The sequence below is a fragment of the Salmo salar genome, chromosome 03 (genome assembly GCF_965601325.2).
Source record: "Salmo salar chromosome 03, fSalSal1, whole genome shotgun sequence".
NCBI lineage: Eukaryota > Metazoa > Chordata > Actinopteri > Salmoniformes > Salmonidae > Salmo > Salmo salar.
In genome coordinates, this window is record NC_138293.1 from 25,089,895 (window position 1) to 25,115,204 (window position 25,310).

The 25,310-nt window shown below is 40.4% G+C and overlaps 2 protein-coding genes across 3 annotated transcripts; both read left to right on the plus strand.

The window, feature by feature from the left end:
- Positions 1–15,179: 15,179 nt before the first annotated feature.
- On the plus strand, positions 15,180–18,018 carry mrps14 (mitochondrial ribosomal protein S14). Its single transcript, XM_014190605.3, has 3 exons — positions 15,180–15,304; positions 16,582–16,746; positions 17,514–18,018. The coding sequence occupies exons 1-3, from the start codon at positions 15,233–15,235 to the stop codon at positions 17,694–17,696; spliced, it is 420 nt and encodes a 139-aa protein (XP_014046080.1). The 5' UTR covers positions 15,180–15,232; the 3' UTR covers positions 17,697–18,018.
- Positions 18,019–22,507: 4,489 nt separating this feature from the next.
- On the plus strand, positions 22,508–25,055 carry cacybp (calcyclin binding protein). 2 transcript variants are annotated; one of them, NM_001140952.1, is given in 7 exon segments: positions 22,705–22,788; positions 23,235–23,442; positions 23,573–23,669; positions 23,790–23,889; positions 23,992–24,086; positions 24,259–24,435; positions 24,438–25,052. In NM_001140952.1, coding segments are annotated over 7 exon segments (717 nt in total). In that variant the 5' UTR covers positions 22,705–22,770; the 3' UTR covers positions 24,460–25,052.
- Positions 25,056–25,310: the final 255 nt, after the last annotated feature.

Sequence of the window (25,310 nt, forward strand, 5' to 3'; positions counted from 1 at the left end):
TGCAACAACGTGAATTCATGCCCACACATTGACCCACCTTTGTCTAATGGACATGCAGCATCACCAAAGGCTCTAGGTGTCAAGGTTGGTCATATTTTTCACCGGCATCTGTTTGTCTCTAAATATATAATATGGTATCACATTACTGTGACATAGCGGCTGTCTGTGAAATAGTTCAAGTGAAACTGGAGCTGGAGCTGAGGCCAGGTGTGATGGTCTTTAAAGGACAAATACTTACAACTGATTGAAATTGCAGGGTGGTGAAGGGTTAAGTTGCCCCTAGACACTGATCCTAGATCTGTACCTAAGGAACACTTCACCCCGGAGCTCACCGAGCTAGAGACTCACTGGTCTGCAGAAATGACTCAAATCAGATAATAGTTATAAATGTCCCTTTTGGAACCATACTGTGTGAAGATTCTAGAACAACCGGATGGCACATGATAAAAGCCAGTAGAGGCAATTAACTGTTCCTCTGAGTTGAGAAATAACCTCGGAACATTCAACTGAATGTTCATTCTTATCAAGTTTTCATGGCCCTTGGCATTATATTGCATGGTCTAGCATTGGATCATCTCCTCTGTAAAACATCACTGAAACATTTGTGTTGGTGCATTCAGCCTTTAATGTCTGATGACCTATACCAGTTGCTACTCTTAAAGCCAACCGTTGGAGGTAGAAGGGAAGGGAATTTAGTTTGTATTCAGGAATGCACTAAAGATGTTAACATGACGTAAAATGAAATTTAGACTTACTTCATTCTTGTTAATGAGTCTGAATCTTAGTGAGGGACTCAGCATGCACAGTGAAATTACAATGTTTTGATAAGGAAAGTGATGTGGGAGGTCTGGGAACAGAGAGCCAGGAAATAGCTGAAAGACTCACAAACATTAGCTCCATTTCTGTTTGGAGTAGGGGGATATCATCTGATAAAATGACATACTACCGCCCCTCCCGAGTGGCACAGCGGTCTAAGGCATCGCAGTGCTAGAGGCGTCACTACACAACCGGGTTCGATCCCGGGCTGTATCACAACCGGCCGTGATCATGAGTCCCTTAGGGCGGTGCATAAATGGCCCAGCGTTGTCCGGGTTAGGGGAGGGTTTGGCCAGGGGGGCTTTACTTGGCTCATCGTGCTCTAGCGACTCCTTGTGGCGGGCCGGGCGCCTGCAGGCTGACTTCAGGTGAGCAGTGTTTCCTCCGACACAATGGTGCGGCTAGCTTCCGGGTTAAGCGGGTGGGTGTTAAGAAGCATGGTTTGGCGGGTCATGTTTCGGAAGACGCATGACTCAACCTTCGCCTCCCGAGCCCGTTAGGGAGTTGCAGCGATGAGACAAGATTGAAATTGGGGAGAAAAAGGGGTAAAATACAAAAATAAAATTTATACTACATTTTTAGATACTATGTTCTTAAGATTGTTTTGAAAAAGCCTTTCGTATGATGAGAATCCAATCGCATTAAACTTCTGTCCCTAATCATGAGCTCATAAGCGCAGGGAGATGTATTAATTAACTCAGGTAACATAATAGCCAGAGCTGCAGCTAGCTTTGCTGTTTGAGTTTGACTGTTTAACTCTCCTGTAAGATCAACTACATACTTAAAAATGGCAGCCCACCTTTCGGATGTTTAAAGTAATGTCTTGGATTTAGGTAGTACTTTATAGCAGCTAATTTGAACCGTGTTAATGAGTCACAGATGGCATGATTCCCCCATGCATACTCCTACTGGAAGTAACCCATTTCTGACATTATTAAACTCCTTCAGTGGGTGACGAGAGCCGATAACAGGCCCACTAAGCAAAACCTCCATAACCCTGAAGAGTAACATGACGGAAAGGCATGTATTCCACAGAGAGGAACATTAACTGTCAATATGTAAATATGGTTTCAATGTACTTGGGGAAGAAGTAGAGTTCACTACAAAAGGCTGCTGTGTTCAACAGTTTTCTACATTGATGAGTCCCAGTCAGTCACGTTTTGAATTTCATGAGGATATTCCCAAATTCCCTTTTTGTTATTCACAGCCTGAAAGGAATGTTCATATCAGTGGCAGAATCTTGTTTCTATTCCTTAACACTTTTTTACCTCAATTTACACATTTTCCTCTCACAAGTACTGTATTTAATTTAAGCCATGTGAAATTCATTTTATCGTTGTTATTGCTGTCACCCTTCCGCTAGCTGCTGTTCAGGTGGTTGGAATCAGCAGATAGGGTTGGCTGCTGTGTAAATACTGGGCATAATTTATGGAACACCTTTGTATGCTCGCCCTAGCACTTGTAACTCATCATGTTATTTTCTCCCCAGAAACATAAATAGCAAATCTCTTGATGGCAATATATTTCTTGTTAGGACAACCATGTGTGAAAAGTGGCAAGGATTGCTCAGAAAAATACAAAGACGTACTCTCAGTCTTTGCGGTTTGTCATGCAAATTATCCAGTAATAACACAGATGTACTCCCTTGTAAACCTCATAAATGTCATGAATTACAGTTGTGTGCCTCTAGTAGAGTTTCTGCACACTCAATATTGATATATGATAATCTCTTGAAGTTTCAAGCATTTTCGGGGAAGTTTAACAAGAAATCCAGGCACTGTAATTCCAAAAGGATGTAACCTTGACTGACACTCGATAGGGAGATCCTCCCTTACACACTTTTAGGGTTAGACTGGTCCTCCTTAGATTAATTATCTTGTCATTATCATAAGAGTGTGCAAAGCTGTCATCAAGGCAAAGGGTGGCTACTTTGAAGAATGTCAAATATAACATATATTTTGATTTGTTTAACACTTTTTTGGTTACTACATGATTCCATATGTGTTATTTCATAGATTGATGTAGAAAATAGTGAAAATTAAGAAAAACCCTTGAATGAGCAGGTGTGTCCAAATATTGGACTGGTACTGTACATTTGGCTGAGTAGTCAACCAAATGTCAACCTGTCATAGGATTTAGGTTAAACGTTTAGTGAAAAAAATATGAAATTCCCTTATGTTGATGACTTGGCAAATCCAATCAGTTTTCCACCTTGATTCAACGTCCTCACAGTTCATTTTTGGTTGAAATGATGTGGAAACAACGTTGATTCAACCAGTTTTTGCCCAGTGGGAAGCCACCTAAAATAACGACCCTACAACACCTGATTTTTTTGGTAGAAAGTTTGTTGCTTGAGCTTTAAGGATCTCACTTTGGTCCTGGTGGTCCCACCCTAAGTGAGTTAACAGACGCTGCTCTGAAACTATTCAGAAACGTAATGTTCCCCTTATCATTTTGTTTGGCATTTTGGATCAAATCAAATGAAAGTGGCTTTGTTCTCTGTGTTTTGATGGGATTAACAGCTACAGTGGGAAATGGAGTAGCCTGGGTTTTATTGTGATGCTTGGCTGTGAGCTTGTAGCTCACTGGTGTCTTTATATCCTCATTAATGCCAAAAACAGTCATGGTATGAGGAGGACAAAACATCCTTCGACTAGTGTCAAGCAAATGATTCAACATTATCAAACAAATTGAAAATGTGTCAATTTAACAATGAAAGCTTGTTACCATTAGCCTATACAAAGCATGACTATAATGTAACCCCTCTTAGAAATTCAGGTTAATCTGAACAAAACTACACCCTTTTACTTCACCCAACAAAAGTTCCAGATCACATATCATGATGTCTCCTATCGATCATAGTTGACAACAATTGCACTACATTATGTTTGATTGGATAGTTATCTATAAGAGATATAGCATATGGTCCATAATGACTATTAAGTTGAGGAAATGGAGAGGGGAGAGACTCCTCTTCGGAACCCCTGAGTAATGACAGAGGGAGATATAGTCTCAGGACTCCTGATTGACACAGCCTCTCCAGGGCAATGCTGCACATTCCAAAGGTTCGGAAGTCAACTGCCCCCAAGGCAGACAGTGCATGACCTTAGGAAAAATGCACATGCGGTATAAATGGCTATTGAACACCCTCATTTGAAACACCTACATTGGCTCTGCCATTAAATGGTTGGTTTGAATTTGTGTCATGTTGGTCTGTCCGTGGATGTTAAAGTAGGTGGACATGTTGTTAGATTAGTTTCACAGTTTATGTATGATTGCTTTGTCAGTGATTGATTCAAACCTAAAAATAGGCCTGCACTGTTCCTTTCATTTGGCAGTCTTTCAGGGACATTTGGATGTAAATAATGGGCCTCTTGAATTTGTACAGTACAGTAGCCAGGTCTGAAGTCTGCCTCCATCCCTGGTACAACCTTGACGACATCCTGCAGAAACTAAGAGTAATTTGTTTAACTGTGGGGTAGAAATAAAGATACGTGTAATTGCTACATTTTTTCATATTCAGGTACGCCTGTTACAGATTCTCTGCAATGATGATAATTATGGGATTATAATAAGCCATATGAATGAGCTGATTATAATACACTCCAGCTAAATTAATTATTACCACCACTTTGGGCACAGTATGCAGGCATTAGGCATTATTAGACTATCCAGGTGTTTTCCATTTAACGAAATGCTTATGCTTACAAACGCTTATTTGAATTAGTGTTATAGGATGGAATAGTATGCCCATATTGTTTGGTTAGCCTTAACTGACATCCCCATCACACTGTAGATAATGCAACATGATGTATAGTGTTCAGTTTCTAGTACTCCATACACTTTTCTGTGGGGGGGGGGGGAATATGCCTAAGGAACGCTGGTGTATTTATTATTAACCCTTTGACTGCTTATCACACAGCTGCACTTTTGCTCAGTGATGTCACTGCATAGCAGCACCAAAGAGGATACAGTTCCAGTATGTAAAAACTGTGCTAGCAACATTCTACCTGCAGGGAGACTCTGTGTGGTCTGTACTCTGCAGCCGAATACACTTTATGTGTTGACTCAAGTCTTACAACGCCCACCCAGGCAGATGGACATTTCATTGTTTAGTCTTAACGATACATTTTCAATCGCAGGATGATAGAGTCCTATTTGATTACTGGTTTGATAGACTACTTTACTATATTCTATATTCTACTGAATCCTTATTAAGGCAAAGGTATGTAGGCTTCTGACTTCCCCACCAGCTGTCAAACTGCCCTATTGTTAGGAGGACATAGAAACCTAAACAGTGTGGTTTAAACACCACGTTCTACCCTTCGATCCTGAGATGCTCCTGAAAGTAGACCGGCGGTTGAATGTTTGCATTTTGTTTACACCTAAATCAGTCTGCTTTGTTCGATATCAGTGGAAAGAATGTCTAAACTCTTGAGGAAGGTATTTGTGTTGAACTAGAGAGCTGGCTCTGACACTGGTTAAGTCAATGTGGAATGATGTAGTAGATGGGAGTGAATTGTGTTGCATTTTACATCAGGCCTTTTAAAATACTACAACCATATGAAACAAGGGAAATACATATTGTCTGAAAGTGTGTGGGTGAGGCAGGGTACTTTTGGGGGGCCTAAGTGAAAAACATTTGGGGGACCCCCCTCCCACCTTGCAGGCAAAACTTTTTAGTGGCCTCCCATTTGATGGCCGAGGGAACAAAATATGTTTTAGAGTTTGTTTCCTGCAATTCTACACATTTTGCCATGGGGCCTAGAAAATATTTCATTTTAACAGCTAAATTCCTGCTATTCTACACATTTTGCCATGGCTTATGCCATCTTAATATGATACCGTAGTGAGAGTGCCAAAGAAATTAAATGGGGGTCTGTCATGTCAAATAGTGTCCCCCTGCCAAAAAGTGTCCCGTCACTATGGGATTCGAGAAGCTATTATCGCACTTTGGTATATCAACGGTGTGATGAGCTAATGCGTTGAGAGCATTACAGCCAAAATGACAATATTTACATCCTAGCTATGTAAACAAAACTAATTTCCGCGACAATTTTGCTGATTAAGATGAAAACATTACTTTGAACTACTTTTGGGTAACTAAACATTTAAACAACATTAGAAACTGTACTTAGTTTTCGAAATAGCAAAGAAAACTGTGCATTAACTTACCTTGCAGATTGCAAAGTGAGCTCCCATTAACACTTCATTCATGTGCAAATCAATTCAATTCATACACTGGCTTCTCTGGCTGGCATATTTTGATTTTGAGCTTCCCTTCCCTTGTCTTACTAAAGTATGCTATTAGTCCTATTATGATTATTTTTCCCTACCTCCCCTCTTCCACCACATGGCATAGGCATAGCTCAGTAATACAGCAGTACACTTGTAGTTGAATATAATGCAGGACACACAAATACCAACAGGGATTTGCAACAATTAATTAAATGAACACCCTGTGTAAAAAACCAACCTGGCAATTGTTTTGTGGAAGAGGTGTGTCATGAACTTGTTGATTTTATTGTATATACCCGCATGGCAGTTACAGACTGAAATACATGAGTATAGGCAAACATCAACACAAACAATAAAATACAATTTAGTTGATAAAACAGAAGTATGAATGACAAGTAAAGTACATAGTATGAGATGGGGACAGTCTTGGGAGAAGTAGGGTCAGATTTTTAAACATCTCAGTTCTGGCGTGTAGGATAGAGAAGAGGTGGGTGTACAGGTGGTTCTGCCAGTCACTTTCCCTCGACAGGCAGCCAGTCTCAGAAGGTGAACTTGAAGAGGGAGACTGTAAAGTCCAGGCACAGCTGTTCTCTTTGCTCTTGGAGTGTTTGCAGTGCTAGTGTATGTAGTGCATCAGTGTATCTCACTGTGCCCAGGATGATATGTTAAACTCAGGTCCATAGCAGATTAGATCAAACCACATGACCTTAACAGTAGCTGTAGATAATGTAATGAAAAGTGGGATCTTGGAGGATGGTTGATCATGGAGGACATCAAGTCGATCCAGGGATACGGTAGGGAAGGGATACGGTAGGCTTCTCAGAGCATGACAGAACCCCTAGAAGACATCAGGTGGGTCCAGGTCTGGGGAAGAGATACAGTAGGCTTCTCAGAGCATGACAGAACCCCTAGAGGACATCAGGTGGGTCCAGGTCTGGGGAAGGGATACGGTAGGCTTCTCAGAGCATGACAGAACCCCTAGAGGACATCAGGTGGGTCCAGGTCTGGGGAAGGGATACCATAGGTGTCTCAGAGCATGGCAGAACCCCTAGATCCTGAAGAACAGGAGCAGAGTTAAAGGGAAAAAGAAAGAGACAGAGGCATAGAAGGATGCAGAAAGAAAACACACAAGTTACAAGTAGATCCAGGCCAGGTTAAATTGTCCCCATATTGCTTACACCTATCCAATCCGCTCAGGTCTACACAAGTGTATAGGGTGTAAGGGCTAGGGGTTGATTTGGGATTTAGGGATAAGCTCTTTCTCAATTTGTCTTTTTGTCTTCAATTCGTCACGTCCGCTTGCTTTGCCTCCCTTTTAAAATGGATTGGACGAGAATATCTGAGGTTCCTCGCATGTAAGGGCTAAAGGACTGTATTATTCTTAGGGTTGCTGGTTTGGTTTGGGCATGTTCGCCTCCGGGCGCCAGTTAGAACGCAATGATGGCAATGCACAGTGAATGGTTGACTTGTAGATTACTTGGAGGAATAACAGTATTTAACAGGCAAAGTATGTACAGGGTTATGCGTTGATCACTAGGAAGGCTACTGCGTGTACCACTGATCCATAACTATGGGTGTTGAAGAGTGAGAGAGCAGAATACAAAGTGCCATTAATATCAGGATAACATACATAGAAATTCAATGACATTATATGACACCACTTACAATATAAACTATAAAGGCATCACTATAACCATTTTATGACATATAAAGTGATTAAACTAAAGCACCACTAGGTGGCAGTAGTAACACATCAATGACTAGGCCATAAAAAATTACTGGATGGATGGAATATGACTAATTCCTATAAGGACCCCGGAAAGGGTGGGAGCTAATACAATTTCCAACGTAACATGCTCCGGTGCCATCTTAGGCTTGACCAACTAATAATTACTAACTCTCTTAACAGGCCAAATACACTGAAGAGGCACACTAACGTGCTATAATACTCAAAATGGTATGCATACACAAATATAATTCACAGAGTGTAAGAGCACCCTTATAACCGAAATGATCGCGACCCGTCATCCATTAATAAGTAAACACCACCGACGGGCCCCACGTCACACCTAGTGTGAGAACAGCTCGAGAGTGGAAACCTTTCGTACAAACCATCCGTGCAACTTTTTTACCAACCTGTGTCTGTGCCGGTTTTGATATCTTTTTACCATGTCAGAGGGTATATCCGTGGTCAGTGGACGGTTCTGAAAAGATATGCGTTGTTTGGATCACCGAGCAATATCCAGGAAATAATTAAATAAAACTGTTAGATACTACCACCCCCCCTTCAAATCAAAACCAAACATTGATGTCAATGTTTGCGCGCACATGCTCCATTCTGCTTCCTGTCTGCGTCAACATGTAATTAACTCGCATGATGGGTTAGTGTTATACTGCTAGACCGAAATACAAAATCTCGGTCTAGAAGGCAGGCTAAGTTCAAGATATAGCACAAATTAATTGTATGTTTAGTTAACAACTGAATCTGATTTGTTCATCGCTGTTACGACACAGTTTATAGATAGAAAAGAAAGAAAGGATACCTGTTTTAGAAGTGTTCGTTTCTTGAGGAGGGGTACGACTGGCAGTCGAAGTTGGAGAGAAAGCAGCCAGTGGTCAGACATAGGAGGGAGGAGGGGTTGGGGTCGGGTCGGGTTGAGTGGGCAGGTTGTTGGGCAATCGGATGTCACTAGACACAGGATTTCATCTGAAGGAAGAGGAGAGAACCACTAACAGGATGAGGACAGGAAGAGGCAGAATCAGGAGACAGGTGGGAGAATTATTCAAACAGAAGGGAGAGATGATAGGTTTTACATCGTCCAGATATTTTTCATTAGTGCAGATTAAGAAGACACAGGGAGAGGAAGCCATTTGGACAATTGAGATGTTACCCTTGTTTGTTTGTCACTCGTCATTTACTGACAGATAAATCTTGAGGGACAATCAAGGCGGAATGACATGGTTGTGGACGGAATTGCAGAATCTCCACATGAGACCTGGATGGAGTCTGAGGACAAAGTGAGAGAAATGATCTCTGAGAAATTGAAGATGGACCACAGAAAGATTGAGGTGGAGCGAGCCAACAGGACTGGGAAACCCACAACCGGCCCATGTGATAGGCCCAAACCGATAGTGGTCAAGTTCCTGACGTTCAAGGACAAGGTAGCTGTTCTGGAAAGAGCCAAGAACTTGAGAGGAACATATATCTTCCTCAACAAGGACTATCCTGAAGCTGTGCACCAGAAGAGGAAAGAACTGATCCCAGACATGAAAGCTGCCAGAGCGCGTGGGGACATTGCTTACATCTGCTATGACAGGCTCATTGTCCACTGATGAATTTATGAAATTGCTTCTTTCAATTATTGATGAACATGCACCTGTTAAGAAACTGACTGTTAGAACTGTTAAGGTCCATTGATTGATGAGGAATTGAAAAACAGTATGGTTGAAAGAGATGGGGTAAAAGGAGTGGCTAATAAGTCTGACTGTACATCTGACTGGCTTACTTACTGCAAATTGAGAAATTGTGTGACTAAACTCAACAAAAAGAAGAAGAAACTTTATTATGAAGCCAAGATCAATGATATAAAGAATGATGGAAAACAAACAGAGTAAATGAAATTATGGGCAGAAAGACAAATTCAACTCCATCTTTCATCAAATCAGATGGCTTATTCATCACAAAACCATTTGATGTTGCCAATTATTTTAATTATTATTTAATTGGCAAAGTGGGCAAACTTTGCAGGAAATGCTAACAACAAACAGTGAGCAATTGTATTCATGCATAAAAAAACAAATAGTGAAAGAAAAGCATTGTAAGTTTGAATATTGTAAAGTTAGTGTGGGAGACGTGGAAAAATTGTTATCGATCAATAATGACAAACCTCCTGGCATTGACAACTTAGATGGAAAGCTACTGAGGATGGTAGCTGACTCTATAGCCACTCCTATGTGTCATATTTTTATTTGAGCCTAGAGGAAAGTCTTTGTCCTCAGGCATGGAGGGAAGCCAAAGTAATTCCACTACCCAAGAGTGGTAAAGCGGCCTTTACTGGTCCTAACAGCAGACCTATAAGCTTGCTGCCAGCTCTCAGCAAACTGTTGGAAAAAATGGTGTTTGACCAAATACAATGCTATTTCTCTGTAAACAAATTAACAACAGACTTTCAGCATGCTTATAGAGAAAGGAACTAAACATTGACATAAATGACTGATGATTGGCTAAAATAAATTAATAAGAAGAAGATTGTGGGAACTGTACTGTTAGATTTCAGTGCAGCCTTTGATATTATTGACCATAACCTGTTGTTGAAAAAACATGTGCTCTGGATTTTCAACCTCTGCCATAGCGTGGATTCAGAGCTATCTATCTAGCAGAACTCAAAGGGTTTTCTTTAATGGAAGCTTCTCTAATGTCAAACATGTAAAGTATGGTGTACCGCAGGGCAGCTCTCTAGGCCCTCTACTCTTTTCTATTTTTACCAATGACCTGCCACTGGCATTAAACAAAGCATGTGTGTCCATGTATGCTGATGATTCAACCATATACGCATCAGCAACCACAGCTAATGAAGTCACTGCAAAGAGTTGCAGTCTGTTTTGGAATGGGTGGCCAGTAATAAACTGGTCCTGAACATCTCTTGTAATCATCTGTGCAATACACACGGCACGAAAGCCAAAACACAGCACAGGTACTCACACGACCAACAGACTTTGTAACAATATACGAAAATGGTGAACCAAGGGCACACTTATACAATTACTAATCAATGGGAATAGGGGCCAGGTGTGCGTAATGAAAGTTCCGGAGGTATCAGTGGCAGTGATGGTAGGGATTTCAGAGGAATGGAGCTTTAAAAAAGAAGGGCAACATACTGCTTGTAATTGAGACATTATGCTAATTTAAACAATTATATAATCAGATAATTCATTGTGCGATGTAAACATGGAAAATATCTGAATGTCTTGCCTCCAGATTTTTGAAAGCTCAGCTCGCATTTTTATTGTTGCAGGGAGGAAGTTGTTTGACAGAAGCCCACGCCATGGCAGCCTGGTATGGAACCAAAAAAAAAACAAAGGATAAACACCTATCATGAATGTACTAATTCAGCAAGAAATCAAGTAATTTACACACATACATTGGTATTCAATAGGTACTGTTATTGCTAGTCTAAAATCAGCTTCTCTATTGGTAGACCCAGGTACAATCTGATCACTCATGATGACCAGAAGATTGATTAATGGAGTTCACCTATTTCCCATAACATTTCAAAGCTGATATAGCACTTGTCATAACACTTGTCATAGGCTACTTAGTATTCGAGATAGCTATTTAAATCAACTGAATTTCTACAAACACAAATAGTACAAAACAAAGCTTAGCTTAGCTAGCTAGCTAAATAAAGAGATTTGGAAAAGCTTACCTCACAGATTTTTTCTTTCATTACGTAGCCCGGGCAGAATTTGGCATGTTCTAGCAACAGATGATAGTAGCTTCTCGAATCCTATTGTGATGCAGGGGGGACACTTTTGGGCAGGGAGACACTATTTGGCATGACAGGGCCCCTGGAGGTCAGGGCCCTGGGCACGGGCCCCTCGGCCCGGTAGATAATTTGACCATGATGACTATAAGTTTAGATAGCTGGCTAGGATAACTTACCAATCTTAAAAATGTGTGCTGACATGGCAAATTGAGTGACTGTCAGTGACTGACATAACAAGAGAAAAACTGCTGATGCACAACCAAACGTTGATATTGCAACTTGTGTATTCTACTATTCTAACTCTCAACAGTCAACAGACTGAGTTCCAAAAAATAAACACTGAGTGGACAAAACATTAAGAACACGTTCCTAATATTGAGTTAAACCCCTTTTGCCCTCAGAACAGCCTCAATTCGTTGGGCATGGACTCTACAAGGTGTCGAAAGCATTCCACAGGGATGCTGGCCCATGTTGACTCCAATGCTTCCCACAGTGGTGTCAACATGGCTGGATGACCTTTGGGTGGTGGACCATTCTTGATACACACAGGAAACTGTTGAGCGTGAAAAACCCAGCAGCGTGACTAGACCATACCCCGTTCAAAGGCACAGTTGTGTTGTGACAAGGTAGGGGTGGTATGCAGAAGATAGCCCTATTTGGTAAAAGAGGAGACCGAGGAAAAAACAGCTCAAATAAGGAAAGAGTCCATCATTACTTTAAGACATGAAGGTCAGTCAATGCGGAAAATGTCAAGTTTCTTCAAGTGCAGTTGCAAAAACCATCAAGCGCTATGATAAAACTGGCTCTCATGAGGACCGCCACAGGAAAGGAAGACCCACAGTTACCTCGGCTGCAGAGGATAAGTTCATTAGAGTTACCAACCTCAGAAAGAGGTTGCTTGGGCCAAGAAACACGAGCAATGGCCATTAGACTGGTGGAAATCTGTTGTATGGTTTGATGAGTCCAAATTTGAGATTTTTGGTTCCAACCGCGTGTCATCTGTGAGATGCAGAGTAGGTTAAAACCTTTCAGTGATCCCTTAACGCGCCAATCCCGTTAGCGGGATAGCTTTGACAACATCCGGTGAAATTGCAGAGCGCCAAATTCAAACTACAAAAATATAAATATTCAACATTCACGAAAATATAAGTGTAATACATCAAAATAAAGCTTAATTTCTTGTTAATCCAGACATTAATCCTTGTTAATGTCAGATTTCAAAAAGGCTTTACGGCGAAAGCACACCATGCGATTATCTGAGGACAGCGCCCTGCATACAAACACATGAAAATCATTTTTCAACCAGGCAGGTGCGACACAAAAGTCAGAAATAACGATATAATAAATGCCTTACCTTTGAAGATCTTCTTTTTGCAATCCCAAATGTCTCAGTGACACAATGAATGGTCGTTTTGTTCGATAAATTCCTTCTTTATATCCCCAAAATGTCAATTTATTTGGCGCGTTTGATTCAGAAATACACCGGTTCCAACTCGCCCAACATGACTACAAAGTATCTAATAAGTTACCTGTAAACTTGGTCCAAACATTTCAAACAACGTTCCTAATCCAACCTCAGGTATCCTAAAATGTAAATAATCTACAAAATTTAAGACGGGATAATCTGTTTCCAATGCCGAAGAAAAATAACACGGTGCACGCTCCTGTTCACGCGTACCAAAATACTAGAGACCTTCAGAGTGACACGTACAAACAGCACTACTTCTTCATTTCTCAAAAGAAAAACATCGACCAATTTCTAAAGACTGTTGTCATCTAGTGGAAGCCATAGGACGTGCAATCTGGGCCCTAATAAATCAGGTTTCCCATAGAAAGGCATTGGAAAAAACAATGACCTCAAAAAAAAAATCCCTGGATGGATTGTGCTCGGGGTTTCGCCTGACAAATCAGTTCTGTTATACTCACAGACATTATTCTAACTGTTTTAGAAACTTCAGAGTGGTTTCTATCCAAATCTATTAATTATATGCATATCCTTGCTTCTGGGCCTGAGTAACAGGCAGTTTACTTTGGGCACGCTTTTCATCCGGACGTGAAAATACTGCCCCCTATCCCTAAAAAGTTTTAACGGATGATCTCTGCATGTGTGGCTCCCACCATAAAGCAAGGAGGAGGTGTGATAGTGTGGGGGTGCATTGCTGGTGACACTGTCTGTGATTTATTTAGAATTCAAGGCACACTTAACCAACATGGCTATCACAGCATTCTGCAGCAATACGCCATCCCATCTGGTTTGCGCTTAGTGGGACTATCATTTGTTTTTCAACAGGACAATGACCCTACATACCTCCAGGCTTTGTAAGGGCTATTTGACCAAGAAGGAGAGTGATGGAGTGCGGCATCAGATGACCTGGCCTCCGCAATCCCCCGACCTCAACCCAATTGAGATGGTTTGGGATGAGTTGGACCGCAGAGTGAAGGAAAAGCACCCAACAAGTGCTCAGCATATGTGGGAACACCGTCAAGACTGTTGGAAAAGGATTCCAGGTGAAGCTGGTTGAGAGAATGCCAAGAGTGTGCAAAGCTGACATCAAGGCAAAGGGTGGCTACTTTGAAGAATCTAAAATGAATTTTGATTTGTTCCACACTTTTTGGGTTACTACATGATTCCATGTGTGTTATTTCATAGTTTTGATGTTTTCACTATTCTACAATGTAGAAAATAGTACAAATAACGAAAAACCCTTGAATGAGTAGGTGTGTCCAAACTTTTGACTGGTACTGTATATATATATATATATATATATATATATATATATATATATATACACACTTTTTTTTTTTTTTTTTTGGGGGCCCCCTATCGGCCAGGGGTCCTAAGCGACCTCTTATGTCGCTTATGCCTAGAGCCAGCCGAGGGAGGGTATCTCACATTATACACATAGTGTATAATGTGAATTTGATGAGTTGAACTGTATTCAAAATTCCAACTTAGCTCCATATTGTGTCTCTTTATTATGAACACATTAGCAGTTTATTATGTGTTAGTATTTATCCAGGAACGCATCTTCAAGCAGCTACATATGATGATGGTCTGGTGGAAAATTGTGAAAGAATTCACTTGTATTGTTTTATAAATGCTTAAGGACTGCCCTCTTAACCGATTTGATGTGAAACTGATTAAATCCAAACATTATTGAGACTCAGATATCAAATCACTTCATCACTGTGAACAAGTACTGCCATCCTTAGGTGAAAATGGGGTTCTGCAGGGAATCTCTCTCTTCTTCCCTTCGCGATCTAGTCATTAAAGCCTAATTTAATTGTATTTATTATTGTTATTCAAGATATTTTGTGTTTATTGCATTTGCATTGCACCTGACCTGAATGAGTTCACACAGTGTAAATGGTCGTCACTAGTTACAATATCATAATTATGGCTAAACCCTGCCTATTCCTACAATTTCTCTCAAAACCTGATTTTAAATCTAACACTAACCTTAACTCTGACCTTAACCACACTGCTAACCTGATGCCTAACCTAGCCTTAAATTAAGACCAACATTTTTTTGTTTTCATGAATTGTTGAGATATTGACTATTTTACTTTGTGGCTGTAATAGTGACAACCCAGTGAAAACTACATGCAGGCCAACTCCCGCCTTGTCGCAAGGTGGTAGTATTGTGCAAATCAACATTTCGAGCATTACAGAAGAAGACGTAATTGTCAAGATGGCGGCGGCCTGTAGGACTGCATTTGCGGGGTTAAATGTTTTTCACTCCTCCTTTTGTACACATAAACAGGTATGAATTATTGTTACAGATTTCATCAAGGGTACATTTCAGTTGTGGACTTTATAGCCTGAAAGAGGAGCAGAAGACGGGAGTTGCTAGCTAGTATGCTAACGAAAGGCTAGCTCTGGTCCATCGCGCGACAACTAATTATTTGCCTCTACCATAAAATAATTAGAATACTAGAATGGCATGAGCCTTCTTATGATGGGATAAAGGTCAGGGAGTTGGTCAACCATGGTTTGCCAGTGCTGTGATAAGATAATGTAAAATAATGAATTTATCTGCATTAGGCTAACAAGGCAGTTTGAGGAGTGATTCCATACATTTTGCCAATATTACATTGACCATGCAGTCAATCCACAGCCATACACTGGCTGAAGTCAGTTGATGATAGGACTTAAGACAAGTTGATACAGGAACTGATATTGTATCATATCAATACTCACAGCTTTCCAAAAAACAAAATTGGTGACATTTATGGTTTGTTTACATATGAGGCTATTTATACAGAAAATGTGTATAAAACCTGTATAAACTATTGATCATTTTTGACTAATTCATTACACAATTTCTAATATCACATTTTATTTTCCTGCACAAGTCAGGGTCATCCTTCTACTGCCATTAATTCCAATTAGACTGGTTTGGATTTCTCCCTGACCAATATGGCTGCCATATTCACCCCATTTTGGAACTTTGAGTGTTTATGACATTGCCCCTCTAGTAATTTAACAGGATCACTATGGCCTCTATGCTCTGATGCTTTCCATTTATCCTTTCATAGAAAATGTTTGTTTCCCTAACTTTGTTAAGTGACTACTGGCTTCAATCTATTTTCGTAACTTACCAAAGTAAAGATGTTGCTAGAGTGCTGGATAGCTTTTCTCTGCATGCGCGGTCATTCTTCTGTTGCCCAAAGACCGGCAGATGGCGATATTGAGCCATTTCAGCTTACCGTCCAAAGAGACTGCATGCAGCCGGTTATACACTCGTATCAACTGTGGACCGGTTCGTACATTCTCTATTCAGGCTGCAAAGGCGTTTCCTTTGTATGGTAAGATTAAATTACTATTGCCATCTGCCGGCCTTTTGGCTAAGTCTTCTAACTACGAAGGAAAACGTTTGAGCAGCACTTTGTGTCCCACCAGACTGGCTTCTGATACACGTGCATGCGTTGGATCAACACTACGAGCTGTATGCGCATCCTACGCATGAACGTGGACCAGAGGTAGATCTCCTGTATGCTATTATCTGTGTATGGTTTCTCAACTTATTCTGTGTTCCAGACTCTGAGAAGCTGCTGGAGTGTGGTGGAGCAGGTCAGAGGGTACTATGTTGACTGGAGAATGCTACGCGACGTGAAGAGAAGGCAGATGGCCTTTGACTATGCAGATGAAAGACTACGGATCAATGCACTAAGGAAGAACACTGTTCTCCCCAAGGAGCTTCAGGTAGCCCACAATTATGCATATTGTGCTTCAACTATCTTTTCTGTGGTTGTAATGTTCAGTGTTTTGTTGAATAGTTTGTTGGGATGTCCTTGCCCCAGTATCTGTGCGTTAGAGATGCCGACGATGAGTATGACGTGTCTTCTCTAACGCCTAGGAAGTTTCGATTCAGCTCCCATTAGACAGCAACAAAAATAATATTTTTTTAATTACAAGCAACTGAAAAAAATCCTATTCGGCACCTCCAATCACTCATTACTGCCACGCACAGGTTGTAAGTCTACAATAGCTCTGTACATTGGAGGTGCCAAAGTGGCATTTTTTTCCAGGTGCTTGTACATTTTCGGAAGTACATACTGGCCGTAAAGGGAGTAAATGAAGATCATTGCCCAGTAAAACTCCATATTTGTTGAGTAAAGAATGTATTTTGACATTAACGATAGCAAAGCTGTCGTTAATGAGAAAAGACACCTCATACTCAACGTCAACATCTCCAACGCACAGATCATGTTCTTCCTTTTTCCCCCCTTATGTTGCATTTAGTGCCACATTGATATTGATTACTACGTTGTGGGGTTTAGAGCTTGCAAGAAAGGCATTTCACTGTACTTGTGTGCGTGACATTGAAACTTGAAACTACTGGGGCGGGATGTCCTATGATAACATCAATTATAATTTAATTAATGGTAACGACAACTTGTTTGAGTAGCTTATGTTTGATGAAATATTAAGCCTCCACTATTTTACATGACAAATAACTGTCCTTGCAGGATGTTGCTGATAAAGAAATCGCCGCGCTACCACGTGACAGCTGCCCAGTACGAATCCGGAATAGATGTGTGATGACCTCACGGCCGCGGGGCGTCAAGCGCAGGTGGCGTCTCAGTCGCATAGTCTTCCGTCACCTGGCGGACCACAACCAGATGTCTGGAATACAGCGGGCCATGTGGTGATTTTATTTATCTCAATGATGTAGTGGTAAAAAAAAACTAATAGGTGGTCATCGTTTGCAGTGAGTAAAGTAATGCTCCCTAAACCTGTAAAAGACGGGTAAACACTCATGCAAAATATAAAAGCATTTACATGCATTTATCCTCTACTACACTACTGGTGATTAGGGTACTCATTGTCGGACGACCGGACCAACACAGTACACTATGCTGTGAAATCTGTATTTCTTTTCCACCCCACTTTGAATTATGTTAATTGAAGGTTGCAACTGACAGCTTGAAGGTGTCAACTGTATTAAAACAAATAAAAGGATGTATGTTTGAATCCCCTCCTGATTGTCTTTTAATGAGAATCGGTGCTTAGCTGTTCGTGTAGTAAAAAGCCTTATGTCAAGGATGCTCCTGAGATAGAAAATTATAAGTTATGTTCAATTAACCATTTGGTATTGCTGAGAGCTCACAGTGCTCAAATGAGGTTGTCCATTCACTTGTTATCATTCTGACAAAGTGCTTTCACTAGCAAAGTGTCTTTTCCATTACTGAATGTAACTATTCAATGGCTGCGTTTACACAGGGAGCCCAATTCGTTCAAAAATGTTTTTCACTAACTGGTCTTTTGAACAATGACATCAGGTCTTTTCACAGATCTTTTTCACAACTAGTGTGCCTCACATTTATCACTGAGACATTAACTACGTTTACATGCACACCAGTGTCCCGTTATTATTCGGGATACTCAAGTATTCTGTTTTTGAGTTGACACATATAAACATCATCCCGTTTACAATAACCTGAAAAAGCTTGTATCCCGGTTATGAGAAACCTGCATAAGATGCCTGGGATATGCTGATCTAAAACGGGATACTGTGGCATGTAAACATCTCATCCTGTTTACTGTTGTGTTTGCGGTCTGCGCAGGCTCAGTTGCACATATCATGGGTGTTGTGATGTTTTCATCTGACTGTCAAAAAGTAGGCTACCTGCACAGTTTGATCCACCATAATTTAGCCTACAATAAATAATTGCCTACTGGCTACTTTCACCCCTAATTTAGACATGTTTCTACTTATAATTTCTGACATTTGGCAGGCCATTTGTTTGTCAGCTATAGTTTGAACATGCAGCTTCTCTTCTGTTATAAGTTGTTGCCCAAGAAGACTAAAAGTAGTGCTCACTAGAATGACTTACATCAACAGAATGAATGCATTAGTAATCTATTCAACACCGGTAAAGTAGTCGGTTTCATTTAGGGACCGGGGAGAAAACGCAATAACTCCAAAACAGTGGAAAGATTGGTCCTGTGCAAAAAGCCAAATGTCATCAGTTTGACCGGTTTTAAGGAAATGAGAAGCTGATAACTTGATAAGACTTCAGTTGGTCTTGGGTGCATGTGTTATGTGGTTGGAATACTGACTGCTTGCATAACAGTGGCAAGATAACACATTACACACATTTGCATTATCTCAAGAGATGCTGAAATAAATATTTCTCCACTCCTGTTCCCGAGACAAAATTAACATTTGTTGAATATTTTCACTGCAAGAAATGCATAATTCTGCGAAGTTAATATTATTATATTACGCAACATGTGAGAGTCTATAGGCCTACAGTCAGTGTCCAGATTTCAGTTACTATTCCATTTAACCCATATACTTAAATTATGAATATTCTGTTTATTTTTGGATACAGGGATACTCATGAGTGGAATATCAAAGGTGTGTGTAAACAGCTTATCCCGAATAAGACCTTAAGCGGGATATGAGCTACTATCCAGAATACTGTGTGCATGTAAACATGGTCATTGATGTAGACTCCTATTTGCTAAATCCCTGGAGAACTCCCAGTTTTCAGACTGGCTCACCCCAACTAGACAGCAAATTACTGGACGGGCAAACAGCCACAAACTGAGCACTCCCATGACACGCACAGGCCGTTATCAGAACTCTCCCATTTCATACTTCACTAAACAGATCAATGCACACACCAAATAGCCCAGGGCCTTAAAAATGCCTTCCTAAGAACGCTAAAGATGTATTTTCTAAAGCTGCCACCCCTTACCTTGTTGTCGTAGTATTGTTGTTTTGTATACACAGTGTACAAAACATTAGGAACATCTCTTTCCATGACAGACTGACCAGGTGAAGATATGATCCCTTATTGATGTCACATTTTAAATCCACTTCAATCAGTGTAGATAAAGAGGAGAGACAGGTTGAATAAATATTTTCAAGCCTTAAGACATGGCTTGTGTATGCATGCCATTCTGAGGGTGAATGGGCAAGACAAAATATTTAAGTGCCTTTGAACAGCCTATGGTAGTAGGTACCAGGCGCACTGATTTAAGTGTCTCAAGAACTGCAACGCTGCTGGGTTTTTCACACTTAACCGTTTCCCTTGTGTATCAGGAATGGTCCACCACCCAACATCCAGCCAACTTGACACAACTGTAGGGTCAACATGGGCCAGCATCCCTGTGGAACGCTTTCGACACCTTGTAGTTCATGCCCCGATGATTTGAGGCTGTCCTGAGAGCAAAAGGGGATGCAACTCAATATTAGGAAGGCATATTTTAAAAATGTATTATATTAAAGCTGCAATATGTAACTTTTTGGGCGACCTGACCAAATTCACATAGAAATGTGAGCTATAGATCTGTCATTCTCATTGAAAGAAAGTACTGAACAAAAATATTAATACAACATGTCAAGTTGGCATGGGTCCCCAGATCCTCAAAAAGTTCTACAGCTGCACCATCGAGAGCATCCTGACTGGTTGCATCACCACATGGTATGGCAACTGCTCGGCATCTGACTGTAAGGCGCTACAGAGGGTAGTGCGTACGGCCCAGTACATCACTGGGGCCAAGCTTCCTGACATCCAGGACCTATATACTAGGCGGTGTCAGAGGAAGGCCCAAGAAATGTTCAAAGACTCCAGTCACCCAAGTGATAGACTGTTCTCTCTGCTACCGCATGGCAAGCAGTACCAGAGCACCAAGTCTAGGACCAAAAGGCTCCTTAACAGCTTCTACCCCCAAGCCATAAGACTGCTGAACAATGAATCAAATGGCCACCTGGACTATTTCCATTGACCCCCCCTTTGTTTTTACACTGCTGCTACTCGCTGTTTATTGTCTACGCTTTGTCACTTTCCAAATGCCATTGATTAACCTTTACCCCCGCACATTGACTCGGTACCCGCACCCCGTGTATCTAGCTTCGTTATTGTTATGTAATTTTCTTGTGTTACTTTTTGGATTGAGATATTTTTTCTTCACTTTAGTTTATTTTGTTAATATTTTCTTAACTCTATTTCTTGAACTGCATTGTTGGTTAAGGGCTTGTAAGAGCATGTGCATGTGACAAATACAATTTGATTTGTGTTGGTCCCATGTTTTCATGAGCTGAAATAAAATATATTGTATGTGTATGTATATTACTGTAAATATTGATCACATTCACATTCCTTGTGTATGATCATATATTTTGATACATTGAATGTTAATATTGTGTTATACATTTTTTACTTCCTGTTTCAGGAAGTGATGTCACTGAGTACTGCCCCTATATATAAGACCTTCCACCCCCACCTGGGATATGGATGCATGATGAAGACCTAAGGGTTGAAACGTTGTTATAAATAAATATCACCTGAGAGCATGAGCAGCAGTGTGTGGCATTTTCCTTTCTGTTTTCCCTGAAATAAAAGATCCCAGAATTTTTCCATATGCACAGAAAGCTTATTTCTCTCATTTTGTGCACAACTTTCTTTACATCCCTGTTAGTGAGCATTTCTCCTTTGCCAAGATAATCCATCCACATGACAGGTGTGGCATATCAAGATGCTGATTAAACAGTATGATCCGTTACACGATTACATGATCGTGCTGGGGACAATAAAAGGCCACTCTAAAATGTGCAGTTTTGTCACACAACACCTTGCCACATATTTTGAGGGAGTGTGCAATTGGCATGCTGGCTGCAGGAATGTCCACCAGAGCTGTTGCCAGATAATTTAATGTTAATTTCTCTACCATAAGCCACCTCAACGTCGTTTTAGAGAACTTGGTATTAAGTCCAACTGGCATCACAACCGCAGACCACGTGTAACCACACCAGCCCAGGACTGCTTTAATAAAGCCCCTTTGTGGGGAAAAACTCATTCTGATTGGCTGGGCTCCTCAGTGGGTAGGCCTGGCTGCCAAGTCGGTGGGTCTATGCCCTCCCAGGCCCACCCATGGCTGCGCCCCTGCCCAGTCATGTGAAATCCATAGATTAGGGCCTGATTAATTTATTTTATTTGACTGATTTCCTTATATAAACTATAACTCATTAAAATCGTTGAAATTGTTGCATGTTGCCTTTATATTTGTTGACAGTATATAAGAAGCGGTAGATCAGTTCTATGTGCACTATTTGTATGCTTTCTGTTCTTAAGTTTAGTTTTTGTGTCTTTACTTTCAGTTTTGTACACCAGCTTCAACCAGCTGAAAATACAATGTTTTTGGTTATTGACATTATATTTCACAGCGGTTTAGATTGTACGTTGATTCTCAACACAAATGAAATTAGGCGATATATTAGAATTTTAGCAACCAGGAAATGGCAGAGCGATTTCGGCATATTGCACAAGTGTTTTGCTAGTTTAGGATTTTACTATTCGATAATTATATATGATTGATGTTATGATTGTAAATGTGTACAATTCAATGTGACTGCGAGAAACCAATAAAACGTACTACTACTGCGTCTCAGAGCAAATATAGTGCTTTCGTCTAAATACACTGTCGATTTCTATTCTGAGCCAAATAGTAGTTGTACTTGTTTCCGTCAACTCTGGTAATGTGAAAGAAAAGTGAGAAAAAAATGATTAATAGGCAAATTGATTTTCAGGTATCCGTGGACCTTGTACAGTGCACATTTTGACCGATAGCGAAAGGTGAAAATATTGACGGAACTCAAGTGAAACACCAATCGCTCTAGACGGAGCATTTTCATTGTTACAAAGGAACACTGGAAACTTCGCTGTTCATCTATCCAAAACACACCCATACAAACCTTACAGAATAAACGACGAAATGGACCTCAGCGAACAGGTAATTAGCCATCTTGTTATGGGACTGCTGAGGATTGCATGAAAATAGCCCGGTCAAAGTCTTCTCATCTGGGTTACTTGCCAGTTTTCTACCAATGCTTATCTGGGACGTCAACGTTAGCAAGCTAGCTAACGTTAGCTGATGTTGCGCCATAGAATTGGAAATGAGCTAGAATACTTAATTCTAGTCATTTTAATATTATCTAAATTGTACACAGGTTGTACGGGCCAGTAACGTTAACTAAATATTAAGTCAACCGTGGCATGTCAAGTAGCTAGTTAACTTTAGTTAGCTATGTGTGTTAGCTTAATGTTGGCGTTTTGGTGTGGCAGCTAATTTACTTGTTAGCTAGCTAACGAGTGAGTTGCTTACTAGCTAGCTGTTGCAAATCAATGTTTGCTAGCTAACGTTAACTTTATTCTCGATGTTTTTTTTTATATACTTAGATCAACCAGTTGGAGACAGACCTACAGGAGATCGCCAGTCTTCTGGAGAAGTCTGAGAGAACACGTGTTCAGGATGTCCTGAAATTGGAACAGAAGAAGATTGAGAAGGAGATTTCAGTGAAGCGACATCAGAAAGAGCAGCAGGCAAAAAGGGAGGCAGATCCAACCTCTGCCTCAAAAGCATACACAGTCAAAATAAACAACTATGGTACTACTTTTGTAATATCCAAAAGTATTAATTGCTTTCCTAGCAGCTCAGCTAGCAAACAATAATGTAAAAAAAAATGTAGGCAACAGCGACTGCTGCTTTTACAATGAATGCATGTTCTTTGACGCAGGGTGGGACCAATCAGAAAAATTTGTCAAAATCTACATCACCCTCAATGGCGTACACAAGATTGCACCAGAAAATGTGAAGGTCACTTTCACAGAGAGGTAGGCTATGCATTAGTCATGTCACATTGATAAATGCTTCAATCCCTTTTTTGCTCTCTCTTAGTCAACACATTTTCCTGTTTTTATTTTATTTAAACTGATATTGTTTCCCTCATACAGGTCTTTCGTTCTACTTGTGAACGATTTGGATGGGAAGAACCATCAAATGACGATCAACAATCTTCTTAATCCTGTTGATGTTCAGGGCAGCTCTAAAAAGGTGTTTGATTATTTTAGATTTACATCAACATTGTAAACTGCAATACTTTATCTTGGCAAAGTGTAAATGACACATCCCTTGTTGTATCCTTATTTGTTATAGATTAAAACGGATATGGTCCTGGTAATGTGTAAGAAGAAGACTACCAAGAAGTGGGAATGCTTAACCCAGGTGCAGAAACAGACCAAAGAAAAAGAGTAAGTCAAACACAATTTAGTGTGCTAGGCCAAATAATTGAATGGTTCAAGATTAAATCACTCTTAATTGATTAGACTTGTAATGGATATTGAGCTGTAACTTTGACACTACAAGATGTTTACTGCCAAACCTTTTTAGAGAAATACAAATAACATTGTCGCTTTTGCACAGTAAGCCCAGTGTAAACCCAGATGAGAATGCTGATCCTAGCGATGGACTAATGAGCATGCTGAAAAAGATGTACTCTGATGGGGACGATGAGATGAAGCGCACCATCAACAAGGCCTGGTCTGAGTCCCAGGACAAGAAAGCCAAAGGAGATGGAGACATTAGCAACATGGGCATGTTTTGAACCTGATCCACCCCCTCTAAATCATGTGTCAAACTCATTACACCTAGAGCCGAGTGTCTGCATGTTTTCACTCCTCCCTTGTACTTAATTCATGAATTAAGATCACAAATTATTAAATAGCTCCCCTCACCTGGTTGTCTAGGTCTTAATTGTAAGCAAAAACCTGCTGACAGCGTTTCCCAAACTCTGTCCTCAGCTCATTCAAATTATCTAAACTTGGTGATTATTTGAATCAGCTGTGTAGTGCTAGGGCAAAAACCTAAACGTTCCCCCCTTGGGATCCCAGGGACTGAGTTTGGAAAACTCTGCACTAGGCCCTCCATTGAATGAGTTTGACACCACTGCTCTAAATCTACCAACCTTCCAGTCCTTCATTAGTTTTTTTTATTTTTGTACATTGATTTTGCATTCCAATGCCCTCTTAAAAGACCTTAAACTGGTTGAAAATGAAAGTTTGCAGTACTGTTAATCCTCAAATCATTCAAACGGTGATAACTGTGTTAAAATCCCACTTCATTAGGAAGATCACAAAGTATATTTGTGAAGGTAAAATTGCATTCATGTATGTATTCATTCATGCATTTCAGAATAAAATGTAAAAGTTATTCACTCTAAATGTTTCTTGTTGCCTTCCATGGTCTGGTTCTGAAATGCAAGTGAAGTGATTAAGATGCAGACCCCAGAGACATCTACATAAAAGGGATTGCCATTGTTTGAATTACGAGGGGGCAATTATTAGCAGGAACCTTTATTAAAAAGAAACATTCTTTATTCGTAAAATGTATTTTATGCCTAAAACCAAGGAAGCAGCTTTCAGATTGCTGAAAATGTACCGTTTTGAACACAGCGTCTCAACATGTAAAGCTGAGAA

Bases quoted from the DNA above. Each gene is read 5' to 3' on its own strand.
- mrps14 (XM_014190605.3), top strand. From the start codon at position 15,233: ATGGCGGCGGCCTGTAGGACTGCATTTGCGGGGTTAAATGTTTTTCAC. The intron at 15,305-16,581 runs GTATGAATTATT...TCTGTGTTCCAG, and splicing joins CCTTTTGTACACATAAACAG to ACTCTGAGAAGCTGCTGGAG. The intron at 16,747-17,513 runs GTAGCCCACAAT...CTGTCCTTGCAG, and splicing joins TTCTCCCCAAGGAGCTTCAG to GATGTTGCTGATAAAGAAAT.
- cacybp (XM_014190339.3), top strand. The intron at 23,443-23,572 runs GTACTACTTTTG...TCTTTGACGCAG, and splicing joins AGTCAAAATAAACAACTATG to GGTGGGACCAATCAGAAAAA. The intron at 23,890-23,991 runs GTGTTTGATTAT...TATTTGTTATAG, and splicing joins TTCAGGGCAGCTCTAAAAAG to ATTAAAACGGATATGGTCCT.